Source organism: Thamnophis elegans, chromosome 5, assembly GCF_009769535.1.
Source record: "Thamnophis elegans isolate rThaEle1 chromosome 5, rThaEle1.pri, whole genome shotgun sequence".
Classification (NCBI taxonomy): domain Eukaryota; kingdom Metazoa; phylum Chordata; class Lepidosauria; order Squamata; family Colubridae; genus Thamnophis; species Thamnophis elegans.
The window spans coordinates 96,002,776-96,028,710 of NC_045545.1; the positions used below are offsets into that span (position 1 = coordinate 96,002,776).

The window sequence follows — 25,935 nt, forward strand, 5'->3', positions numbered from 1 at the left end:
CCGGCGAAGCCGACCGGAAGTGTCTCCGCCTCCCTCTTTCCTTCCTTGTCTATGGTTCGTGGCCGGCGATGCGGGAGAGGGCGTGGCGTGGAGGCGCAGAGGCTCCCGGGGATCGTGGTTTTTTTACAGCCCGCGGGACGCCGTCGCCGGCGGGGACGGGACTCCATTTCCCAGGGTGCCTCGCACGAGCGGGGCGGACTGAGGAAGGAGCCCGTAAGGAAGGCGAGCAGGAGCCGTTAACCGAATTCGCCCCCTCTTTGTAAAGTGCCCGGTAAGTCTCCTCCGGCGCCGCCCTCCCGCCTCGGAGGGGCTCACGGACCCTAGCGGGGAAGGGGGGGGGACTACAATCCCCATCTGGCAGGTGGGAAAGGCACCTGGGTGGGAGGGATCCAGAAGCAGCTTGGGGCAAAGGAAAGCACTCTGTTCATGCTCAGGCGCCCTATTGAAACTTCCCAGAGGACGTTGAAAGACCAAGACATTTGCATGCATAATAAAGCCAATAGCAGGAAATTCCTTGCTGGGATAATATATATTTGTTCCTATTGTACAGGCAGTCCTCGACTTACGTCCACAATGGGGGGGGGGCATTGCTAGGCGAGACTTTGGTTAAGCGGGTTTTGCCCCATTTTACAACCTTTCTTGCCTCCGTTGTTAAGTGAATCGCCGCAGTTGTTAAGTTAGTAACCTGGTTGTAAAGTGGATCTGACTCCCCCATCGACTCTGCTGGCCAAAGCGGATCCCACGATCCCAGGACACGGCAGTTGAAAATGGGACGCTCCCGCTGCCCATTGTGCCTGCTTCGATGTGTACAGCGCTCTGATTGTATATATACGCAACATCTCCCTCCGGTTGGATTGCACACTTAGTGTATTTTGTATTTGGTTTATTTGTATGCTGCCCTTCTCCAGGAGGGACTCAGGGCGGTGAACAACTCAGGGGGGGAAAGGGAACATAAACAACAGTACATATAATTAAAATACACGAAAATCACACAGCCATACCAGTCGAGAGGGGAAGGGAACTCATCAACCCCAGGCCTGCCGACACAGCCAGGTTTTGACGGCTTTCCGGAAGGCCTGGAGAGAGGTGAGGGTTCGAATCTCTGCGGGGAGTTCATTCCAAAGGGCCGGAGCTGCTACAGAGAAGGCCCTCCTCCGGGTAGTAGCCAGATGGCATTGGCTGGTGGACGGAACCCGGAGGAGGCCGACCCTGTGAGATCTAATGGGTCTTTGGGAGGTAATTGGCAGCAGGCGGTCTCTCAAGTACCCAGGTCCAATACCATGAAGGGCTTTATAAGTTACGACTAGCACTTTGAAGCGTATCCGGAGACTGATCGGTAGCCAGTGCAAGTGCAGCTCGCGGAGGATAGGTGTAACGTGGGTGTACCGAGGTGCACCCACAATCGCTCTCGCGGCTGCATTCTGGACGAGTTGAAGTCTCCGAATGCTCTTCAAGGGCTGCCCCGTGTAGAGCGCATTGCAGTAGTGGAAAGGTCTGTGTCGTTTCCGTGAAAGCAAGGTGGGATTTTTCTAGTGTGAAAAAGGAAGATCTCTTTGAAGGGCGAGATTACAGGGAGTCCTTGATTCTGGGACCAGAATTTCCGTTGCCCAGGGAGGCAGTTGTTAAGTGAGATGCACCCAGTTTTACTACCTTTCTAAGTTACGAGTTGTAAGTTATAATACTGGTACAACCATTTCTGCCTAGACCAAGTGGTGAAAGGCACCAGAAAGTGGGAGACGGTGAGTTCTAGTCTAGTTCTAGGTATGAAAGTTGCTGGATGACTTTGGGCCAATTCAACCAGCAGACTGTGAGTTCTAGTTCTGCCTCAAACATGAAAGCCAGCCGAGTGTTTGGGCCATTCACCAGGAGACTGGGAGTTCTAGTCCTGCCTTAGACATGAAAGCCATCTGGGTGACTTTGGGCCAATCACCAGGAGACTGGGAGTTCTAGTCCTGCCTTAGACATGAAAGCCATCTGGGTGACTTTGGGCCAATCACCAGGAGACTGGGAGTTCTAATTCTGCCTTAGACATGAAAGCCAGCAGGGTGTTTGGGCCAATCGCCAGGAGACTGGGAGTTCTAATCCTGCCTAAGACATGAAAGCCATCTGGGTGACTTTGGGCCAATCACCAGGAGACTGTGAGTTCTAGTCCTGCCTCAGACATGAAAGCCATCTGGGTGACTTTGGGCCAATCACCATGAGACTGTGAGTTCTAGTCCTGCCTTAGACATGAAAGCCATCTGGGTGACTTTGGGCCAATCACCATGAGACTGTGAGTTCTAGTCCTGCCTTAGACATGAAAGCCATCTGGGTGACTTTGGGCCAATCACCAGGAGACGGTGAGTTCTAGTCCCTCCTTAGGCATGAAAGCTGTCTGGGTGACTTTGGGCCAATCACCAGGAGACGGTGAGTTCTAGTTCTCCCTAAGACATGAAAGCTGGCTGGATGACTTTGGGCCAATCACCAGGAGGTGGTGAATTCTAATCCTGCCTTAGACATGAAAGCCAGCAGGATGTTTGGGCCAATCACCAGGCAACTGTGAGTTCTAGTCCCACCTTGGGCCTGAAAGCCATCTCTGAGCCAGTCACTCACTCTCTCAGCCCTACCTCACAGGGTCGTTGTCAGTAAAATAGGAGGAAGGTGTGTTGGATATATTTGCTGCCTTCAGTTAAATAATGAAGGTGGGATACAAATAAGTAAATAAATATAAATTACCATAATATTATGCTCACGCAGTTTCATCATTTTAGAAAATCTTGGAAAAATAACTATTGTATGAATTGGTGAACCTCAAGAAAACCTCTGTTTCTTTTCATTTACGAGGGAAATTCCTGCAGTATCGGGGGGAAAACAAGGATCCTTTTTGCCAATGTTGTTGTGTTTGTTTACAGGAGCACAATGTACACACTGCTTTCGGGGCTTTACAAGTATATGTTCCGGCGAGATGAATACTGCATCTTAATCCTGGGATTGGACAATGCTGGAAAAACGGTGTGTATCTAGGCTTATCCGTAGAAACGGGAAAATCTCCACTTCTCCCCACTCTCTGTGCTTGTATTGGTTTATTCCGAGTCACAAAGTAGAAATCTCCAACTCCTGCATGAGATAAATTTCTCCCATCTCTAATTCCATTAGGGGGTGTCACCTGCAGGTAAAGAGGCTATCCCACTAAGGGCCTCCTCAAATGAAAATTTCACAATAATAAAAAAATGTTTAAATTGCCGAGACTTCATGAGACTTCATTGACTGTGTGCAAACCAGCATCTGCATTTCCTGTGCCGGATGAGGAGAGCACATCTTTCTCCTTCTCTCCTGACCAGAGACACAACTTGAGAGCGTTCTAACAAACGGCATCACTGTTTGGTTTGGTGGCAGCAGCGCCTCAGAGAGAGAAGGTCAATATAGAGAATGGTGAGGACAGCAGATAGAAAGTCCATACAGAGAGTGGTGAGGACAGCAGAGAAGATTACAGGAAGCTCCCTTATTCAGGAGGCTGCTTATAAGCGCTATGCACTTAGAGACTTGAAGCATTGTTAAGAGGCCCCATGCACCCAATTTACGGTGTGTTTGTGGTCCTCCCTTCTGAGTGAAGATTTCCAAATATTTCTAGCAGGACTACCAGATTCTTGTTCCCTGTGCCATCCATCTGATAAAACTCACAAGATTCGTTTTTCTCGCCATGTACGTGTATACATCCAAACTAGACCGTGATGTTTCTCTGTGTCATAGAATATATGTGGGTATATGCATAATTTTGTATGTATGTATTTATTTTGTCATGTTTATGTAGTGCATATTCTGACCGAGGCTTCCCAAGAGCATGAAGCAACTCCCTGTCCCAACAAAAAAAAAACTTTTATTAATTGACTCTGAATTCTGCTCATTCGCATCCAGCAAAGTCTTTCAAGGGAGGATTTACAGTCACAGACCTCCTCTGGCTTGGAGAGCTGCCAGGCCGATATCTGCAAAACTTGGCAAGGAGTCTCGGAGAGTCACGAACCCATTAAGGGAACTAACGGTCTCCTGCAAACTCCACTTCCCTTTCGCCCCTCTTTTTTACATCCTCTGGGAGGGGCCATTCACCGTCCACCTGTGGCCTTACTCCCAAGTCAACCCCTGTTCTTTAGCTGTTCCCTTCATCTGACAACTATACACATGTGCACACAGGTTCCAGAAGTTCATCTGCCTCACTGATGTCTGGCTCTGAAGGCAGCTGATAACTGGCATACGGCTCTGCCCCCCCACCCCTCTGCCTCCGACCCAGAGCCCTCATCGGAGGCTTCCCCACACTCCAGGACTGGCCCAGGTTCCTCCCCAACCTCCTCACTGTTCGAATCTGTGCCAGCTCTGCTGGATGCTGGCGGGCCACAGAAGCAAGATACTCTTTGCTTAATCTCAAGATCCAGAATTTGCAGTAATTTGTGTCTCGGTTTCGTAGCAATCAACAAATATAAAAAATGCCCAAGTTTTCTTTTATGTTTCCTTTTTCCCCCCCCAGACTTTTCTTGAACAGACAAAAACGAGATTCAACAAGAACTACAAAGGGATGAGCTTATCCAAAATCACAACCACTGTCGGTTTGAACAGTAAGTCGAATGCCCAAGAGTGGGAGAATACAAGTGGGTGACATTTGCCTTGGATTGGTGTTGCCCAAAGTTCTGGTGGTCATTCGACAGATGACGAGGAGACAAAAAATTAACCCCATCAATACTGTGTTACCCTCTGAGCTTGGTTGTTCTCTTGCAGACGTTTCATGACCCAACTTGGTAATGTCATCAGTGCTAAAAGGGAGTGGAGTTTACAGAGAGGAGGAGGAGGAGAACTGTGGGGTCCTTGGTGCTCCATGAGCTTGGTTGTTTTCTTGCAGATGTTTCATGGCCCAACTAGGTAACATCATCAGGGCTAGAAAGAAGTGCGAGGAGGAGGAAGATTGTGAGGTCCTTGGTGCTCTCTCTGAGCTTGGTTGTTTTCTTGCAGACATTTCATGACCCAACTAGGTAATATTATCAGTGCTACAGGGGAGTGGGGTTTGCTGTCTGTTTATATACAAGTGGCTTTTCCAGTCATGTTATTGGGAATGCTCTTCGTGGTTGCTTGACTGTGCTATGGCTTACTCTTTGTTTGTCTGAACTGATCGTTCCTTCGAAAAAGGACACAATAAGAGATTTTAAAAAATAAATTATGGAAGAATTTTAAATAAGGGAAAAATAGAAAGGGAAAATAAGGGAAAAATAGAAAGAAAGAGAGGGAAATTTTATAGTCAGCATTTAACAATGAGATTGGCCTATAGTTTTGAATCTGTTTTTTATCTGCACCTTCTTTAAATATTAATGTAATATGTGCTTCCCTCCACGAATCCGGTATTTTTGCTTTCATCAGTGCCTCATTATACATCTCCAACATCAAGAGTTCTATCAATTCGTTCAATTCATCTATTATTTTACACCATTCTGCTGGAAATCCATCTGGGCCAGGCGTTTTATTATTTCTCTGTTTTTGGATCGCCTGTTTCAATTCTAGTTTCGTTATTATTTTTGACAACATTTCTTTCATGTCTTCTGTTATTCACAGTGTTTCTTCTCCGTTCAGATATTCTTTTATTTGTTTTTCATCTGCTTGTTCCCCTTTATACAGATTCTCAAAGTACTTGTATGCAATCTTTTTCTTCCCTTCCATTGTATGTTGTAATTCACCAGTTTCTTCTTGAAGTTGAAATATTAATATTTTTTCTCTCTCTCTTCTCAATCTGTATGACAACCACCTCCCCAGTGTATTTGCTTGCTCAAAGAAGTTTTGTTTTGTTAGTTTTAGGCCCTTTACCATTTCTTCCTGGTCTGATATATTTAATTTATGTTTTGCTAACATCCAATCCTTTCTAATTTTGTCATTCCGTGGCTTATTTTGTAATTCTATTTCTAAATTTTTAATTTCCTCCTCTAATATCTTCCGTTGTGCCCATTTCTCTTTGTTTCTTTTTGCTGAATACGCTATAATAATTCCACGGGAATAAGCTTTCATGGTGTCCCATAGATTTTGTATAGATGTCTGTTCCTTATTCTTAAGGAATAACTCCAATTCGTCTCTACATTTTTGAATAAATTCTTTTTCTTTTAATATTTGCAAATTTAACATCTATCTTCGTGTAGGTTTTTTTTCCTTCCCAAATTATTTTAATGGTGTTGTGATCCGCCCACGTATTTGGTAATATTTCAATTGTATGTATTTCTGCCCCAATTTCCCCATTCATCCATGCCATATCAATCCGTGACCAGGATTGATGTGGATTGGAGTAAAAAGTAAATTGTTTTTTTTCTGATTCCATTTTTCTCCAAATATCTATTAAATTTAGCTCCTCCATCATCTCAAAGCAAGTTGTTGGTAATACTTATTTTATTTTTAGTTTTTTTGTCACTTACGTAACCTTTTTTACTGTCCGCTATGGCATTATAATGTCCTATTATACAAATAGTCCTCAATCTAATTTCTCTAATTTTTTCGTGTAGTTTTTAATAAAAGTCCTTCTGATTTTCGTTTGGGGCATGTATTGCTACTAGTAGTACTGATTTTTGGTTTATCCCTCTCTCTATCATTAATATTCTTCCCTTTGGGTCTGCATAAATTAAATTTGTCTTGATCCCATCTTTAACATATATCGCTATCCCTTTTCTCTTTTCTTCTGCTGATGCTGCATATAATTTTCCTAATTTAGGACATTCCAGGTATTTTATATCTTGTTTTTTAATGTGTGTTTCCTGTAAGCATATTATATCTGCCTCTTGTCTTTCTTGTTAATTTTGCCCAGATACACTTTCTTTTTTGAAGCAGTATATAAGTCTAACTGCTATTGCTATTCTCTCTCTCTCTCTCTCTCTCTCTCTCTCTCTCTCTCTCTCTCCCTCCCTCCCTCCCTCCCTCCCTCCCTCCCTCCCTCCCTCCCTCCCTCCCTCCCTCTCTCTCTCTCTCTCTCTCTCTCTCTCTCTCTCTCTCTCTCATCTACGGTATCCATCCATCTATAATCTATCTTATCTGCTAACTCTGCCCACTGCCAGGAGTTCATTCCTGACCGGTTCAAGATTGACTCAGCTTTCCATACTTCCAAGGTCGGTCAAATGAGGACCCAGGTTGGTGGGGGCAAGAGGCTGATTCTGTAAACCACTTAGAGAGGGCTGTAAAAGAACTGTGAAGCGGTATATAAGTGCTATTGCTATTGTTATCTCTTTCTCATCAACGGCATCCATCCACCCACCCATCCATCCATCTATTTATCATCTATCTATCTATCTATCTATCTATCTATCTATCTATCTATCCATCCATCCATCCATCCATCCATCCATCCATCCATCCATCCATCCATCTATCCATCTATCCATCTACCTACCTATCTCTGCCCACTGCCAGGAGTTTGTTCCTGACCAGTTCAAGGTTGACTCAGCCTTTCAGCCTTCCGAGGTATGTAAAATGAGGACCCAGACGGTTGGGGGCAAGAGGCTGGCTCTGTAAACAGCTTAGAGAGGACTGGAAAGCTCTGTGAAGCGGTAGATAAGTCTAAGTGCTATTGCTATAAACAGAGATCAAACCCTACTCCCTTCTAACACCGATGATGTGGCTTAGCTGTGCACGTAGAATATTGATTGATTTGCTACCAATTCTTTTAGGATGAAAAGAGAGAGAGAATTGGAAAGGAATGCAGATAGACTTACGACCACAATTAATCCAGAAATTTATTTCGGCTAAGTGAGATGTTTGTTAAGTGAATTGTGATCTATTTTTTACGACCTTTCTTGCCATGGTTATTAAGCGAATCCCTGCAGTTGTTGAGTTTGGTCACCCGGTTGTTGAGTGAATTTGGCTTCCCCCGTTGATTTTGCTGGTCAGAAAGTTGCAAAAGATCATGACACACACACACACACACACACACACACCGGGAAACTGCGACCGTCATAATTGCAAGCCAGCTGCCAAGCGTCTGAATTTTAATTTCACATTTTTATTGAGTTACAGGGTAAAATAAGATACAAAATACGAAAGTAAATAGGAAAACGGTGGGGAGGAAGAGGGGGAAGAGAAGTGAGGAAGGATTAGAAAAAAAAACAGAAAAAGAAACATAGACTTCCGACTCTCTCCGTTGCGGTAAAATAAGGCATGGACATCAAATCACAACTTTTTGCTTTTTCAGAGTAATATGAATAAGCCATTTCTATAATAAATAAGCCAGTCTAATCAGTAAAACCCCAAATTAAAATTTTGTTCTTTTCCAAGCATCTGAATTTTGATCACGTGAACATGGAGATGTTTCAAAGGTCAGAACTCTGAAAAACGGTCATAAGTCACTTTTCTCAGTGCCATTGTAACTACTGTTCTAACCGAGGCTTCCCAAGAGCATGAAGCCAACTCCTGGTCCTGACAAAAAACCCTTTTATTAATTGACTGTGAATTCTGCTCCTTCACATCCAGCAAAGTCTTTCAAGGGAGGATTTACAGTCACAGACCTTATCTGGCTTGGAGAGCTGCCAGGCGGATATCTGCAAAACTTGGCAAGGAGTCTCGGAGAGTCACGAACCAATGAAGCGAACTAATGGTCTCCTGCAAACTCCACTCCCCTTTCGCTCCTCTTTTATTTCTTCTGGGAGGGGCCATTCATCGTCCACCTGTGTTCCTACCTCCCAAGTCGACCCCTGTTCTTTAGCTGTTCCCTTCGTCTGGCAGCTCTGCACATCCACACACTGGGAAAAGGCTCCAGCTGTTCTTCTGCCTCACTGATGTCTGACTCCGAAGGCAGCTGAGAACTAGCATACAGCTCTGCCCCCCCCCCCCTCTGCCTCCGACACAGAGCCTTCCCCAGACTCCAGGACTGGCCCATCTTCCTCCCCAACCTCCTCACTGTCCGCATCTGCTGCCAGCTCTGCTGGCCACTGGCGGACCACAACACCACGCATTCTTACATCCCTACTTTCTATCCCTTTTAAGGGTTAGGTGGTCAACGATTTAAATTACGCTTAAGCCCTGCAGATTGATATAAAGAAAGTTACTACATCTGTGGCTGGCTGGTGAATTCTGGGAATTGAAGTCCACACATCTTCAAGTTGCTTAAGGCTTTCATGCGCCCTCTGGTGGTAGTAAGCCTGAAGTCCCAGCAGAATTTTCCCTGGTCCTTTCCAATTGGTTTTGGAACTTTGAATTGTCACTAAACGAACCGTTCGTAAGTCGAGGACTATCTGTTATCTCCAAAGCTCTTTAGACATTCTGTCGCATGCCTCTGTCGTAGAGTGAGTCGACCCCAAAGAAGTTAAATTAGTTGTATTGCAGGAAAAAAAATACGTGCACATTTTGAATTCTCTGCTTGTGTCTCCTAGTTGGCACCATAGACGCTGGAAAAGCTCGGTTGATGTTTTGGGACCTCGGAGGTCAGGACGAACTTCAGTCTCTTTGGGACAAGGTAGGGTGGAGAGATACGACCACGGAATTACACGGTCCTTAAACAAATCAACAATGCATTACGGAGGCAATTTTGCTGAAACCGGACATATAATACCAGTTTGGGGTTAAAAACATCATAAAATGCACTTCAAGTAGTCACATGACCACAGTGGGAGGGGCGTGAACTTTGGAACGTTGAATCCAATTCCAGATAGACCCCATCAGAACTTCAAATGGTCACTAAACAGCCAGTTGTAAGTCAAGGATCTGTCTGTATAGTTCCCTTTAGAGGCATTGAAATGTTGACTTTTTCCAGGCTGTTAGCTATTGCGATATTCTCCAGATATTGAGATTGAGATTGAGATTTGTTTTATTTATATGCCGCCCTATTCCCAGGGGGACTCAGGGCGGCGAACAACTCAAAAGGGAAAGGGAACACAAAAGTACAATACAAGTAGTTAAAATAGCCAAGAGTCACACAGCCACACAAGTCGAGAGGGGGAGGGAACTCATCAACCCCAGGCCTGCCGGCACAGCCAGGTTTTAACAGCTTTTCGAAAGGCCTGGAGAGAGGTGAGGGTCCGAATCTCTGCGGGGAGTTTGTTCCAGAGGGCCGGAGCTGCCACAGAGAAGGCCCTCCCCCGGGTCGTAGCCAGATGGCATTGGCTGGTAGACGAAACCCGGAGGAGGCTCACCCTGTGTGATCTAATGGGTCTTTGGGAGGTAATTGGCAGCAGGCGGTCTCTCAAGTACCCAGGTCCAATACCATGAAGGGCTTTATAAGTGACGACTAGCACCTTGAAGCGTATCTGGAGACCGATTGGAAGCCAGTGCAGCTCGCGGAGGATAGGTGTAACGTGGGTGTACCGAGGTGCACCCACAATCGCTCGCGCGGCTGCATTCTGGACGAGTTGAAGTCTCCGAATGCTCTTCAAGGGCTGCCCCATGTAGAGCGCATTGCAGTAGATATGTTGGCATAGCTTAGTTCAGTGGTAATCAACCTGGTCCCTACCGCCCACTAGTGGGCGTTCCAGTTTTCATGGTGGTGGTGGTGGGTTGCTGTAACTCTGCTTTGTAAATTTTATAAAGTAAAGTTACTTCCCTACTTTATAAATCACCATTACTGTGGAACCGGTGGCAGGGATACAAAAGTGGGCGGTAGGTATAAAAAGGTTGACTACCCCTGGCTTAGTTAATAAGTTAATTATGTTAATAAGCTAATGAGTTTAAGTTATTACTTAGAGGTCTGAAATGGTGTGGGGTCTCCTGCTTGAGCAGGGGGTTGGACTAGAAGACCTCCAAGGTCCCTTCCAGCTCTGTTGTGATTAATTAATTTTACCATTCCTTCTTCGGATACTCACCATATTCCGGGGGTTATTCCATATTGCTGATATGTGGAGTGTTGATCTAACAATATTTTAGTATTAGAAGTTCTTTGTAAGTAGGGAATATCTTTTCCAACCAGGACAACTTTAAGACCCGTGGACTTCAACTCCCAGAATTCCCTGTCTAGCATGGGGAATTCTGGGAGTTGAAGTCCATAAGTCTTGATGTTGACAGGGTTGGACCCCCCCTGTTCTAAGATATTTTGAATGCTGATAGCTCTACTCTTTCTTTGAATCTATCTGTCTTTCTTCTCTCTCTCTCTCTCTCCTCCATCTGTCTGTCTGTCTATGCTGCTCATTTTGCCGAGATGCTTCTAGGCAGCTTACAGTCACACCGTTCAAAAATTCAGCATACATTTAACTTTAAACATTCAAAATGTACCCTTTGTGGTATTACTTGGGGTTTTACAATTGATTTGTTTTCCTTTTTATGTGGTCTCAGTATTATGCGGAATCCCATGGGGTCATTTACATTATCGATTCCACCGACGAGGAAAGGTTGTCGGAATCCAAGCGAGCTTTTGGTAAGTGCGTGAGAGAGAGAGAGGAGAGAGAGAGAGAGAGGAGAGAGAGGTGGGGAGAGAGAGAGGGAGGAGAGAGAGGAAGGAGAGAGTGGGGAGAGAGGAGAGGGAGAAAGAGGATAGAGAGAGGATAGAGAGGGAGAGGGGGGGAGAGGGGGGAGAGAGAGGAGAGGGAGAAAGAGGAGAGAGGGGAGAGAGAGGAGAAAGAGGGGAGAGAGGAGAGAGAGAGGGGGGGGAGGAGAGAGAGAGAGGACAGAGAGGGGGGAGAGAGGAAAGGGAGAAAGGAGGGAGAGAGAGGGGGGAGAGAGGAGAGGGAGAAAGAGGAGAGAGAGAGGAAGAGGGAGAGAGAGGGAGGAGAGAGGAGAGAGAGGGAAAGAGAGAGGAGAGAGAGACTTTGCTAGCAGAGGAAACACACTTAAGCAAGAAATCCAGACCTTTAGGGTTTGACATGTGTCCAGCTATTAATGCTTTCCTCCCTGCAGTGAGGGAATTCAATTGAACAAATTGCCAATAGCCAGTTTGGGGTAATGGTTAAGATGTTGGCCTAGGAGCAAGGAGACGGTGAGTTCTAGTCTTGCTTTAGGCATGAAAGCTGGCTGGGTGACTTTGGGCCAATCACCAATAGGTGGTGAGTTCTACTCCCGCCTTACACAGGAGAGCTGGCTGGTTGACCTTGGGCCAATCACCAGGAGTGATGAGTTCTAATCCTCTTTCGCCATGAGAACTGGCTCGGTGACTTTGTGCCAATCACCAGGAGACTATGAGTTCTAGTCCCGCCTTAGGCATGAAAGCCGGCTGAGTGACTTTAGGCCAATCACCAGGAGATGGTGAGTTCTAGTCCCTTCTCAGTCATGAAAGCTGCCTGGGTAACTTTGGGCCAGTCGTTCCCTCTCAGCTCAGTCCACCTCACAGGATTGTTGTGGAGAAAACAGCAGGCGGAAAAAGTACTATGTCTGTCCTCTGCCTTGACTCAAATTATATAGTAATAAAGGTGGGATCAGAATCAATAAACCTTATTTTCAGAACCTATTTGGACAAATCCAGCCTGGATTTTTGATGTTTCTCTCTCTCTCTTGCTTCTTTGCAGAAAAGATGATAACCAATGAGGTTCTGGAAGGCGTCCCTTTGTTGGTTCTTGCTAACAAACAAGATATAGAGGTGTGATTTTTTTTTACAAAAATTATTATTTTCTAAAAGGTACCTGTATTTAGGGACGCAGTGGCTCAGAGGCTAAGACGCTGAGCTTGTCAATGAGAAAGGTCGGCAGTTTGGCAGTTCGAATCCCTAGCGCCGCGTAACGGAGTGAGCTCCCGTGACTTGTCCCAGATTCTGCCACCCTAGCAGTTCGAAAGCACGTAAAAATTCAAGTAGAAAAACTAGCAGTTCGAAAGCACGTAAAAATTCAAGTAGAAAAATAGGAGCCACCTTTGGTGGGAAAGGAACAGCATTCCGTGCCCCTTCGGCATTGAGTCATGCCGGCCACATGACCACGGAGATGTCTTCGGACAGCGCTGGCTCTTCGGCTTTGAAACGGAGATGAGCATCGCCCCCTAGAGTCTGGAACGACTAGCACATATGTGCGAGGGGAACCTTTACCTTACCTGTATTTATTTTAATAGATCCAGGTTGCTTTTCCGTCTACAAACAAGGAGAGCATCATGGATGGATGTGTGTGTGCATAATTAACACACACACATCTTTATTTTTTAAATTCATATGCCACCCATCTCTGTAAAGGATGGCTCTATGAGGCTTTTTTTTAAAACAAAAGTAATGATTATACACCCTGCCAACAAAAGTGCGTCTAGTCAAGGCTTATGGTTTTCCCACTTGCAATGTGGGCTGTGAAAATTGGACCATAAGGAAGGCTGAGCATAAGAAAGAACGGAGGCCTTTGAACTCTGGTGCTGGAGAAGACTCCTGCATTGAGTCCCTTGGACTGCAAGGCCATCCAACCGGTCAGTCCTAGAGGAGATCCACCCTGGCTGCTCTTTAGAAGGCTGGATCCTGAAGAGGAAACTCAAAGACTTTGGCCACCTAATGAGAAGGAAGGACTCCCTGGAGAAGAGCCTTATCTTGGGAAAGACTGAGGGCAAAAGAAGAAGAAGGGGACGGCAGAGAAGGAGAGGGCTGGATGGAGTCAGCGAAGCAGCCGGTGTGAGCTTCAATGGACTCCAGAAGATGGTAGAGGGCAGGAAGGCCTGGAGGAACGTGGTCCATGGGGTCGCGATGGGTCGGATACGACTTCACAACTAACACAAATGAAAAAGTTGAAGCAGAAACCAAACAGCTTTCTATGGAATTAACTAAAGTAACCTCATTTTTCTGGTGGTTTTCTTAAGATAATTGATTCATAGCCGGTGGTTGCTTTAATGTAGAAATCACTGAAGAGAGTTCCTTGTTTTACAATAGTAAAAAAAAAAAAAGTGTTTCTCTCACGGATTCTGCATTACATCCAGAGGTGGGTTCCTACCACTTCGCACCTATTCGGTAGAACCAGTTCATCAAATCTACCGAACCGGTTAGAAGAGGTTCCACCAGTGGACCCGGAAAGCAGGCCACACCTACAGAAGAGGTTCCAAATTTTTTTGAAACTCCTTGGATATGATTATTCTACACTTTCATGCTCGTATTTATAAAACTCAGTGCCTCTGTAAAAGGTAAGGATGACTACTGCGTTTGTGGTGCAATCAGAACATTGCGTGTGTTGAAGTTGTTTTAGTGCAAACCAAAGATGCCTTTTAAAAAACATCATATTACATCATATTCTTATGCAGGCCAGTGCTGTGTGTGAAGTAATTTAAGGTGGTTCTGACAAGTGTCGTCGGCATCTTCGTATCCGGTCACACGGGCGGCAAGCCACTCCCACAAAGGAGGCCACACCCACAGAGTAGGTTCGAACAATTTTTGAAACCCACCACTGATTACATCCCAATGTTTCTATGGATACCCCTTGATCACAGTCTAGAGAAGTGGTCCTGAACCTGTGGGTCACGACCCCTTTGGGGGTCAAACAACTCTTTCATAGTGGTCGCCTGAGACCATCAGAAAACACATATTTTTGAAAAAAATACCGAAAACATCAAATAATTTTATGGTTGTGGGGTCACCACAACATGAGGAACTGTATTATAAGGGTCGCAGCATTAGGAAGGTTGAGGCCCACTGGTCTAGAGCAGTGGTTCCCAAACTTGGCAACTTTAAGACTTGTGGACTTCAACTCCCAGAATTCTCCAGCCAGCTCTGCAGAGCTGGCTGGAGAATTCTGGGAGTTGAAGTCCACAAGTCTTAAAGTTGCCAAGTTTGGGAACCACTGCTTTAGGGGGGGGGACCCTGGCCCCAAAATTGCTCCCATGATTACCTTTTGCAGGCTGTACAGAAAGCCACGAAACAGGCGGACAGCAGGGACACCCCAGCGATGAAGAAGGGGAACCCTCCCACCGGTCCTCCCTCAAAGACGGACGCCATAAAACGGAGGCCGAAAAGCTGCTTGGCCCAGGAAGCTGTAAGGAGAGAGAGAGAGAGACAGAGAGAGAGAGAGAGAGAGAGAGAGAGAAATCAGCTACTGAAACACAGATAGTCCTCGACTTACGACCACAACGGAGGCCCAAATTTCTGTCGCTCAGCGAGACATGGATTAAGCAAATTCCGCCTCGTTTCACGACCTTTCTCGCCATAGTGAAGCACCGCAGTGTTCACTTCCTAACCCGGTTGCTAAGTGAATCTGGCTTCCCCCTTGAATTTTGTTCGTCAGAAGGTCGCAAAAGGGGATCGCATGACCCCAGGGCACTGGCAAACCGTTATAAATACGAGTCACAAGTCTTAAAGTTGCCAAGTTTGGGAACCGCTGGTCTAGAGGAAGACGAGACAACAAAAAAGCAATAGGTTTTGGTGTTTTGCAACCTTGAAGACCATCAGGTATACAGGTAAATCTTGGACTTGCGACCACAAGTGAGACGGGCGTCTTAAGTCATTCGGGGAAGCGGTCATTCAGTGAGATGCTTAACCCAACGACCCGGCACCATCCCAGTTGCGATCGTTGCAAGTTCTCTCCTGGGACGATCAAGCAGGTGGAGCAAAAGAGAAGAGACTGGAGAGATTCAGAAGAGGCTGGCTGGAAAAAAAATCCATCTCAAAACCCAAGCAAGGATTTTGGCAGTCATCCCTGTCGGCTGCAGGAAACCAGGGGCCAGAGTGGTTCAAATGAGCACAAGTTTATTCCACGCTCTCTCTCTCAACAAGAATCTTCTAAACCAGGGATGTCAAACTTAAGGCCCGAGGGCTGGCTCCGGCTCCCCTGGGGTGCTTAGATCTGGCCCATGGGGCCGCCCTCAAAACTGTGAAGGACCAGCCCGTGGTGCCTCTGCCAGCAAAAATGGAGCTTGGGAGGGCCGTTCTGTTTTCGCAGGCAGAGGGTTGCAGGAGGCCGTCACAACTGAAAATTGAGCTCGGGAGCCCGTTTTCACTGGCAGACGGTTGCAGGAGGCTGTCACAACTGAAAATGAAGCTTGGGAGCCTGTTTTCACTGGCAGAGGGTTTCAGGAGGCCGTCACAACCAAAAATGGAGCTCAGGAGCCCGTTTTCACAGGCAGAGGTTGCAGGAGGCCGTCGCAGCCGAAAATGGAGCTCGGGAGCCCGTTTTCACAGGCAGAGGGTTGCAGGAGGTTGTCACAACTGAAAATGGAGCTCGGGAGCCCGTTTTTGCAGGCAGAGGGTTGCAGGAGGCCGTCGCAGCCGAAAACGGAGCTCGGGAACCCGTTTTCGCTGGCAGAGCGCTTGGGCCTCCACAGGAGCCCCCTGATACGAGTAACATTGAGCTGGCCACGTCCCTGCCACACCCTTCCGAAGTCAAACACAACCCTGATGCGGCCCTCAATGAAATCAAGTTTGGCTCCCCTTGTATTAAACGGTCAAAGCAAATTGGCGGTAGGTAAGAGTTGAGTCGACGTAATTGCTGGTGTGACGCGCCTTGTTAAGTCCTGTTGCCTCTTCCAAAAAAAGCACCACTGGGACAACCCGTGACCTGGGTGACTCTCCGTCGACATTTGCTGAGAGGACTGGGTTTTAAAGAAGAGCCGGGCGATGTTGCATCCCTCCCCTTCTGTGGAGAGAAACCCATTTCAGTTTTAACACAAGCGCCCTCTTTGACCTCTCTTTCGAACCCGAGGCCCTCTCTGTCCAGAGTGTAAACTTGACCCTGTTGCAAAGATGACGAGATGTTGCCAATTTTGAACCTTATGCGTCTTTACTGTGCACTTAACAGCTGCAGTAGCGGGTGCTGTCCCCCAGGGGGCGCCGGCCCTCTGTTGCAAATGAACGTTACCGTTTGATGCCATAGAGTTGGCCGTTGCGTCTGGCTCTTCTCACCCTCTTGCACCATTCCGGCTCCAAAGAGTTGCAATCTTTGTGTACCACCAAACATATGTGAAGAAAGGAAGGAGGCCCTGCCGTTTCCAAATATTTAAACATCAGACGCACCACTATTAATAAACTCAGGATGTTGCACAACGCACCAGACACGTGACTCACTTTTTATTTACGTTTAAGACTGTTGTGTTCACAGTGGTGGTTGTTTTTAAAAAATCCCACCCACCCACCCACCCCCAGCGAACTCTAGGAACTCCTTTTCAATTGATCTGGAAAAGCCACAAACCACAGAGTATGTGTCAAAGCATGTTTCATGTTGTGTACAGATAGCCTTCGACTTTCAAGCGTTTGTTTAGCGAACAAAGTTACAGGGACATTTGAACGCCGTGACTTACGACCGGTCCTCGCGCTTAACGGCCATCGTCGCATCCCTAAGGCCACGTGATCAAAATTCAGTCGCTTAGCAAACAGCATGTATAGGTAATTCATTTAGTGACCAACGTTGCAAAGGCATTGAAAGAAATGACTTAGGACTGCTTTTCACATTTAAGATGGTTGCAGCATCCTTCTCCTCGCCACCCCACCCCACCGGCTCTCTCCTTCCTTGGATTCTTCCCTTGGAAAAAGTTTCGCTTCTCATCCAAGAAGCTTCTTCGGTTCTGACTGAATGGTGGCGAATGGAAGGATTCGCGGTGTATTATTTGTAGTCCTCTGGTCGTTAGTACTCTCTCTGAGAGTCGTTGAGGCCGCTTGAAGGTTCGTCTGTGCCCTCGGGGTCACGTGAATCAGAGTGCAAATGGGTGGGAAACCTCCTTGGAACTGCTGAAAGGACTGTGTTGTAAACCGGAGATAGGTGGGGGCCTAGAGGTAGTATTCAACCGGTTCGGATCGGTTTGACCGAACCGGTTGCAGAAATCGCAGGTTGCCCTGCCCACCCACCCTGGCTCTACGGCATCCCATTTAGGCCGTTTTTTTCCCCACCAAAAGCGCATGCATATCTGCAAACCAGTAGGGAAGGTAAGTGACCACCACCCCTGGTGGGGTTGTATCCTCCTCCTCCTCTTCTGTGGAGAGAGAGCTGTTCAATTTTGACATAGATGTCTGCTTTGACCACACTCTGGACTGAGAGGACAGCTGCTTGGAAAGAGGGGTCCAGGAGGCCGTTCACGTTTAGATCCAACGTCCCTCTCTCAATGGGGGGGGGGAGGGATATGAACCCCCGCCACTATCTCCTGTCTACTACAGGGTCCTTTCAGCAGTTCCAAGAAGGTGTCCCAGTCGATCCGCACTCTGATTCAGGTGACCCTGAGGGCACAGACCAGGGTTGATTGATTGATTGATTGATTGATTGATTGATTGATTGATTGAATGGAGCTCGGTACCCCGTTTTCACTGGCAGACGGTTGCAGGAGGCTGTCACAACTGAAAATGGAGCTCGGGAGCCCGTTTTCACTGGCAGACGGTTGCAGGAGGCTGTCGCAGCCGAAAGTGGAGCTCGGGAGCCCACTCTCAAAGAGACTCAGGGCGGCTTACAATAAAAAAAGTGGGAGGGAGGGACATATAAAAACAACACAACGTTAAAAAACACAACATTCACAACTGAGGGTGGGGCTGGACGATTCAACAGCCCCAGGCCTGCCGGAACAGCCAGGTCTTGGTTGCTTTGCGGAAGGCCGGAAGGGTAGTGAGGGTCTGGATCTCAACGGGGAGATTGTTCCAGATTGGGTTGGGTTGCTACCAACATTACCGCCAGTTCGGTGCAAAAATGCGTGCGCATTTACACCACAAAAGGCCCGCACTTGTGCAGAATGTTACAAAAGGGGGAGAAAATTACATTTCTGCAATGGAGATTGTTCTGCACATGCGCAGAACCAAAAATCAAGATGGCACCGCCGACAATAAAACCGGTTTGGGTCCGTGAGCGGCTAAGTTACTACCTACTTGGCCGAGCTGGTAGGAACCAACCTCTGGCACAGACGAACCTCCAAGGGGCCTCAGCGACTCTCAAAGAGAGTACTAACGACCAGAGGACTTCAAGGAATAGACAGCGAATCCTTCCATTCGCCGCCATTCAGTCAGAACCGAAGAAGCTTCTTGGATGAGAAGCGGAACCTCTTCAAGGGAAAAAATACCCCAAGAAAGTCCCTTTCGCTCTCTATCTCTCTCTCTTTTTTTTAAGCAAGACTTTACTTCAAAACGCAACTTAAAGAGATCGTTCCTGGACCTTGAATAAAAAGATGGGTGTAATCTGCTTTCCACTGATTGATGAGTAAAACTGCTTTCGTGCCTTGTTACCCATGCTTTAAACATTTGTTACCTAATTCAGCACGAATGTTTTGGAAACAGAAATTCGGTTACTAAAGAATTTCAGAGTCGTGTAACGTTGCTGTCCGGCCAGTGCCTTAGGAAACGTCGTTGGGTTTCAAGTTCAGCTTGGCCCTTGTTGCTATGTTGTGTAAACGTAATTAATTGTGAGTCACGTTCTTGCTCACGGTGACATTTCCAGATGAATCCATTCTCCCTTTTCATGTTTCTTTCCCTCCAGTGCTGCTTATTACTTGTGGCCCGGCGGCTCAGTGACTAAGATGCTGAGCTTGTCGGTCAGGAAGTTCAGCAGTTCGAATCCCTAGTGCCGCGTAATGGAGTGAGCTCCCGTTACTCGTCCCAGCTTCTGCAAAACTAGCAATTCGAAAGCACATAAAAATGCAAGTAGGAAAATAGGAACCATATTTGGTGGGAAGGGAACAGCGTTCGGTGCGCCTTCGGCATTTAGTCCTGCTGGTCACATGACCACGGAGACGTCTTCGGACAGCGCTGGCTCTTCGGCTTTGAAACGGAGATGAGCACCGCCCCCTAGAGTCGGGAATAACTACACATATGTGTGTGGGGAACCTTTACCTTACTCATTACTTAATTCTGCCCTTTTCCCTTGTATTTTAATGTTTAAATAACAGGCAAACCAGTCAAGAGTGGATTAAGATCATTAATGGGTTAAAAACACAATGGCAATATAAGGATGATCCTTGATTTACAACAGTTCACACTTACAACGGGGGCCGTGTCCCCAGATCCTGCTGTCCCCTTTTGCGACCTTCTGACCAGCAAAGAGCCGAGGTGGCGCAGTGGTTAAATGCAGCACTGCAGGCTACTTCAGCTGACTGCAGTTCTGCAGTTCAGCTGTTCAAATCTCACCGGCTCAGGGTTGACTCAGCCTTCCCTCCTTCCGAGGTGGGTGAAATGAGGACCCGGATTGTTGTTGGGGGCAATATGCTGACTCTGTAAACCGCTTAGAGAGGGCTGAAAGCCCTATGAAGCGGTATATAAGTCTAACTGCTATTGCTATTGCTAAAGTTAACGGGGGAGGCTTAACGACCAGATTAATCAACTTTTATCAACTGCAGTGATTTCACTCAACAGCCACGGGGGCCAGGAAAGGTCTCCCTTAACCCCAAAAAGGTCGGGCTCTCTAATGGTCATAAGTCGAGGACTTGCCCACATTCATTTCGGGAAGGTTTTACTTTCTGTTGCCGTTTCTTAGAAGTCAGTCGGTTTCTGAGAGCATCTTCTGAGTTGGCAGTAAAACCGCCTCTGTTCTCGACCTTGACGTCAAAAGACTTGTGCCAATTCTGGCATTTATTTGCTTTTGGTTTCCGTGCCTCCGTGTTTCTTTGCTCTGTGCCAGGCAGTAAACCTACTTTCAGAGGCTTAAGTAGTTGTTTGAGGTGAAGCCACGAGTAGTTTGCGTCTTGATACTTGGAAGTTATTTGAGGATGGAAACGATGAAACAGATCCCAGCTTCAATGTCACCAAAGCAGCAAGAAAGTTAAATTAATGGCTCCCGAGTTAGGATCAATGTGTCTTGCTCTACACCAGGGGTGTCCAAACTTGGGAACTTTAAGACTTGTGGACTTCAGCTCCCAGAATTCCCCAGCCAGCCATTCTGGGAGTTGAAGTCCACAAGTCTTAAAAGTTCCCAAGTTTGGACAATCCCTGCTCTACACAAAATGGGCTAAATCAGTGATGGCGAACCTTTTCGGCACCGAGTATCCAAACCGAAATGTGCGTGCATGCGCACACAACAGCCAGCAGGTCTTTAGGGTTTTTAGTGCGCTGGCGCGCATGAAGATCAGCATGCCTATTCCTTGGCCATTTTTCGGAGCAAAAACGGTCCCAAAAAATACCAGCCTGAAAATGGCTGAAAAACAGTCTGAAAGCAGTTCCAAAAACAGCCCTGAAAATGGCCGGGTTTGGGAATGGTTTTGGCCATTTTCCGGGCCATTTTCAGATTGTTTCCTGGCGCTCTGCTGCCCATGAAGGCCAGCTGGCTGGCACGCCGGAAACCAGAAGAGCAGCTGGCGACAGCGTGCATGCCCGCAGAGGGGGCTGTGCGTGCCACTTCTGGCTGGTCCATCTGCTGGTCTGCTCTCGAGTTGCCATCGGAAAGGGGTGGGTGGGAAACTGATGAAACAGCAGGGCAGCAAAAGTCAGGTGCACATTCCAGACTTATCTCCCTCAAGGCTGTATCCCAGGGTTACTTAGGCCCGGAGGGGAGTGATCTGTACAACCCAGAAATTGCCCCATGATTGATGATACACCTTGGGAGGGGGAGGAGGGGGAAACAGGGTCATAACTTGGCAGTAAATTATGTGGGGTCAGAGCTGGCTTCACTTGGGAATGTGCCGACATGAAGCTCCTAATAAAGAACTGGATTTCTTTTGAAACTTGGCTCAAGGCTCATGATTCAATTTGGGCATCCGTCGTCGGAACCCTATCAGTTGTAAGTCGAGGAGTACCTGCAACGGGTAGGCTCCATTGCAATTGTAGGTCCAGGCCAGTGATGGGATTCAAATAATTTAACAACCGGTTTTCTGCCCTAATGACCAGCTGGGTAGGCTTGGCTCGGTGGTCATGTGACCGGGTGGGCATGACTAACTCAATGTCACTCAGGTCGATGGGCGCTTCACCTTAGCTGTTACAGTGTAATAAAAGCTAATCAGAGAGGCAGTTTCTGTAAGCAGGGCAATAAAGATTAGGTTAGAAACACCAGAATATTTCCTTCCTGCCTTCCTTACAGGATTAGCCTTGCAAAGTGGGGGGGAAAAAACACAAAATGAGATTTCCAACAACCGGTTCTCCGAACTGCTTAGAAAGTTAACAACCGGTTCTCCCGAATAGGTGCGAACCGGCTGAATCCCACTACTGGTCCAGGCCTACCGGAGTCTACCCTCCATCTTTCCCAACAGGGAGCAGAATGTCGGAGGTCTTCCAAGCTACCCGTGTTCAGAGAGGTTGGTTGAATAGATTTCCCAAAGCGTCACTAAATCTTCCTTTCTCTTCCTCCTCCTCCAGAACTGCCTCTCGATCCCCGACATCAAGACGGCGTTCAGCGACTGCATCAACAAAATTGGCAAGAGGGACTGCTTGACTCAAAGTTGCTCGGCCCTCACTGGGTAGGTATCGGGGGAGGAGAACATGGGGAGATGCTGGGGAGGCCTGATCCAAAGGCGGACAACTCACTCTTTTAGGACCCCTACTCAAATAGTATTGGCCTGGATTCTGGAAGAACCTAGAATCCAAGAATGTAAGACTTGCAAGGGGCTTTAGAGGTCCTCTAGTCCAGCCCCCGCCCATGGCAGGAATACGCCCCTGCAGCACCCCGACATCTGATTGCTGTTAAGTAGGGGACTACCGTTACAGGTAGTCCTCGCCTTACAACAGTCCATTTAATGACCAAAGTTTCAACAGGAAGGAAGTGACTCACGATCATTTTCACGCTTAACAATGGTTGCAGCATCCCTCGTGGTCATGTGAACAAAACTCAGGACGCGTGGCAACTGACTCATATTTATGGCGGTTGGAGTGTCCTGGGGTCCGATGATCCCCTTTTGTGACCTTCCGACGAACAAAGTCGATGGGGAAGCTGGATTCACTGAACAACCGGATGACTAAACTGCAGTGATTCAGTTAATAACAGTGGCAAGGAAGGTCACCCAAATGGGGCACAGTTCACTTAACCAATGTCTCACAGAGCAGCAGAAATTGGGGACTCCAGTGTACAGGGCGGGGCATAACCTTTTCCTAGGGGGTCACAGCAAGATCGACAGCAGTTTACAACTTCCGCGACACCTCATTTTAAAGCCCATAAAAAACTGAATTGAATGAGCTATTAAATGTTAAATTTGCTTTAAGAATGGCTGGAAAATTCGATTCGGAAGAACAAAGGATCATTGACAGAATAAAATGCATTGCCTTTCGAGAGGCTCGCGATGCTGGAGCAACAACAATGTCGAATTTTGGGGCAATGACGTCTGGCCGGGAAATTCGCCAGATCTCAATCCGGCAGAGAACATTGGGGCCATAATTAAGGATGAAGTGGAAGCTCTGATGATTCAGGAGCATGGTCAAAATCGATATTCGGTTGAAACTTTGAGAATGAATTTGGAAACTGTGTTGAAAATCTGGAAAATCGAACGGAACTGTTTGAAGATTTGTTGTGTTCTTATCTACCTCGTTTGAATGCTGTTCGAAGGGCTAATGGTGGTCATACTGACTATTAAATCGTGTCAATAAACTCAGTTTTTGATGGGCTTTCGAATGGTGTATGAATTATTTGTGTTGTTATTACAAGTGTTGCTGTGACCCCCTAGGAAAAGGTTATGCCCCGCCCTGTAGTTGTAATTCGAGGACTCTCTAAAGTAACTCTGGGCAGCTTACTGGAAATTTGAATGTAGACATAGAAAACCAGACAGTCGTTCTGACCCAGGATTCCCAAAAGCATGAAGCCAGCCCCTCGTCCCGATAAAACCCCATTTATTTAGGTGAAAGGGAATTCCTCTCCAGCAAAGTCCCGGCCGACAGTCTTTCAAGAGATTTCACAACTACAGACTTTTATCAAGCTTGGAGAGCTGGCAGGCTGGTATCTTCCAAACGCCACGCTGTAGCAGCAATTACTTGGCAAAGAGTCAGGAAGAGATCTTCACCCTAATGAATTGAACTAATGGTCTCCTGCAAACTCCACTCCCCTTTCGCTCCTCTTTATTCCCTCTGGGAGGGGCCATTCACCATCCACCTGTGGCTTTACTCCCGAGTCGGCCCTTGTTCCTTAGCTGTTCCCTCCTCCTGGCAGCTCTGCGCATGCACACACTGGGAACAGGCTCCAGCTGTTCTTCTGCCCCACTGATAACTGTTGGGATGGCCCTGCCCCCCTCTCTGCACCCGACACAAAGCTCTCATCCGAGCCTTCCCCTTTCTCCAGGACGGGCCCATCTTCCTCCCCAACCTCCTCACTGTCTGAATCTGCTGCCACATCTGTGGGCCACAACAACAGTCTCGTCAGGGAAGGCCGAATATCTAGAATCCCCCAAAAATGGAGGTGGCCTCTCTCTTAAAAGACTAGGACCCTCCCACAGGTGATTTGGAAGCCCCGTTGCACCCATCTGTGTGTGTCTCTCTCTACAGGAAAGGCGTCAACGAAGGCATTGAGTGGATGGTCAGGTCCGTGGTGAGGAACATTCATCGTCCCCCGAGGCAGAAGGACATCACATAGGACGACCAAGTGATCGCCACGCCAGACACCTTGGTCCCTCCAGAGAGACTCTCCTCCTCCTCCTCTTCCTCGTTTCTCCTTCCCCCTCTCTCTGTCCCTCAAGGAGATTCCTGCGACCTCCCATTCTTCCTTGAATCAAAGAGACGTTTGTCCTCTCGCGGCGTCTTACAAGAGGCCTCAACCTCCGAGAAGAACTGGGAGGGGTCCCCCTTTCCTTCCTGATCTGTCCCGCCTCCTGGAGCATGGAGTGGGATCGATGTTCCGAATATGCACAGGACATGTCCCTCTTTTTTTTCTTTTTTCTTTTTTTTACAAAACTCTAAACCTGTCGGGCGTCGAAGACTTCTGGGGCTACTTGATCAAACTGGGAATACGGGGAAGTGGGGGAGTGGGGAGAAATCCGGTTTCCCAGTGATTTTTCTGGGCCGTTCCATAAATCTGGTTTTGCACTTGTGTGGAAAAGGAGCGATCGGCAGTGGTGGGGTGGGGTGGACTCTTCTTTTATAGAAAGTGTACGCCTCATGAATGCTGCAGTGAGAGAGAGAGAGAAAAGAAAAAGAGAGAGGAGAGAGAGAAAGAAAGAGAAAAGAGAGAAAGTGAGAGAGGAGAGAGATAAAAAGTGAGAGGAGAGAGAAAGAAAGAGGAGAGAAGAGAGGAGAGAGAAAGAGTGAGCGGAGAGAGAGAAAGAAAGAGAAAAGAGAGAAAGTGTGAGAGGAAAGAAAGAGGGAGAAAGAAAGAGAGAGGAGAGAGAAAGAAAGAAAAAGAGGGAAAGAGTGAGAGGAGAGAAAAAAAGAGGAGAGAGAAAGAGAGAAAAAAGAAAGTGAGAGGAGAGAGAAAGAGTGAGAGGAGAGAGAGAAAGAGAAGAGAAGAGAGAAAGAGAGGAGAGAAAGAAAGAAGAGAGAGAAGGAGAGAGAGAGAGAGAAAGAAGGAAAGAGAGAGATATCACTGCCGGAGTTCTATGTCCTTTTTTCATCTCGGTTCCTATATTTGTGCAGAGGAGTAAAACTGATTTCTTGTTCTTTTCTGCTCTGTTGTTTTTCTCTACGGTGTGAATAGAAAAAAAAAAAAGCCAAGTGCTAGTGAAGGACACGTTGAAATGTTCTGGCTCTCGTCGCAGAATGGGACAACTCGCCTCGGCCAACTGGCCTCCGGACAATTCAGCGATTCAGTTGAATTGTTGAAAAATAATTTCAACAATTCTAATTTTGGTCCCTCCCGATTTCATTTTTTGCATCCTTTCTTTCATGCTCCTATCCTGCCGTTTCTTCGGTATCGATGCAAACTCTGGTCCCGCAGCAAGTTAGCCCTGCCCAGTGGTCCAAGACCTCTCTGGTCATCTTGGTTAAATGAGGAAAAAGACTAACTGGGAACCAGTTTATAAACGGGGGAAGGCCAGATGTTGCCAGGCTCCAACATCTGAAGAGATTGTAAAAAGATTACGGTCCGATGAAGCTTCATTATCCCTTCGTCCAGTGCTGAACCTGATCGGGACTTGTGGCTCTCTCCCATTCTGTGCAGTGGAGATGGTCAGCCTGGCATAATGTAATACAGTACAATACAATAGCAGAGTTGGAAGGGACCTTGGAGGTCTTCTAGTCCAACCCCCTGCCTAGGCAGGAAACCCTATGCCGTTTCTATCCAACATCCTCTTAAAGACTTCCAGTGTTGGGGCATTCACAACTTCTGGAGGCAACTT

General features: G+C 47.1%; 2 protein-coding genes across 2 annotated transcripts in view; one reads left to right on the plus strand and one right to left on the minus strand.

Annotated features, from left to right (window-relative positions):
* The window catches only part of LOC116509153, a 43,930-nt gene extending 29,104 nt beyond the window's left edge, over positions 1-14,826 (minus strand). The window contains exon 1 of the mRNA XM_032218147.1: positions 14,688-14,826. The gene's annotated coding sequence lies outside the window, so the exon portion shown is untranslated. The remainder of the gene's footprint in view (positions 1-14,687) is intronic.
* ARFRP1 (ADP ribosylation factor related protein 1) lies at positions 85-24,848 on the plus strand. Its single transcript, XM_032218149.1, has 8 exons — positions 85-271; positions 2,892-2,991; positions 4,499-4,586; positions 9,357-9,439; positions 11,248-11,329; positions 12,414-12,484; positions 22,043-22,143; positions 24,152-24,848. Exons 2-8 carry the CDS (start codon positions 2,899-2,901, stop codon positions 24,237-24,239), a joined length of 606 nt encoding a protein of 201 aa, XP_032074040.1. The 5' UTR covers positions 85-271; positions 2,892-2,898; the 3' UTR covers positions 24,240-24,848.
* The last annotated feature ends 1,087 nt before the right edge of the window (positions 24,849-25,935 follow it).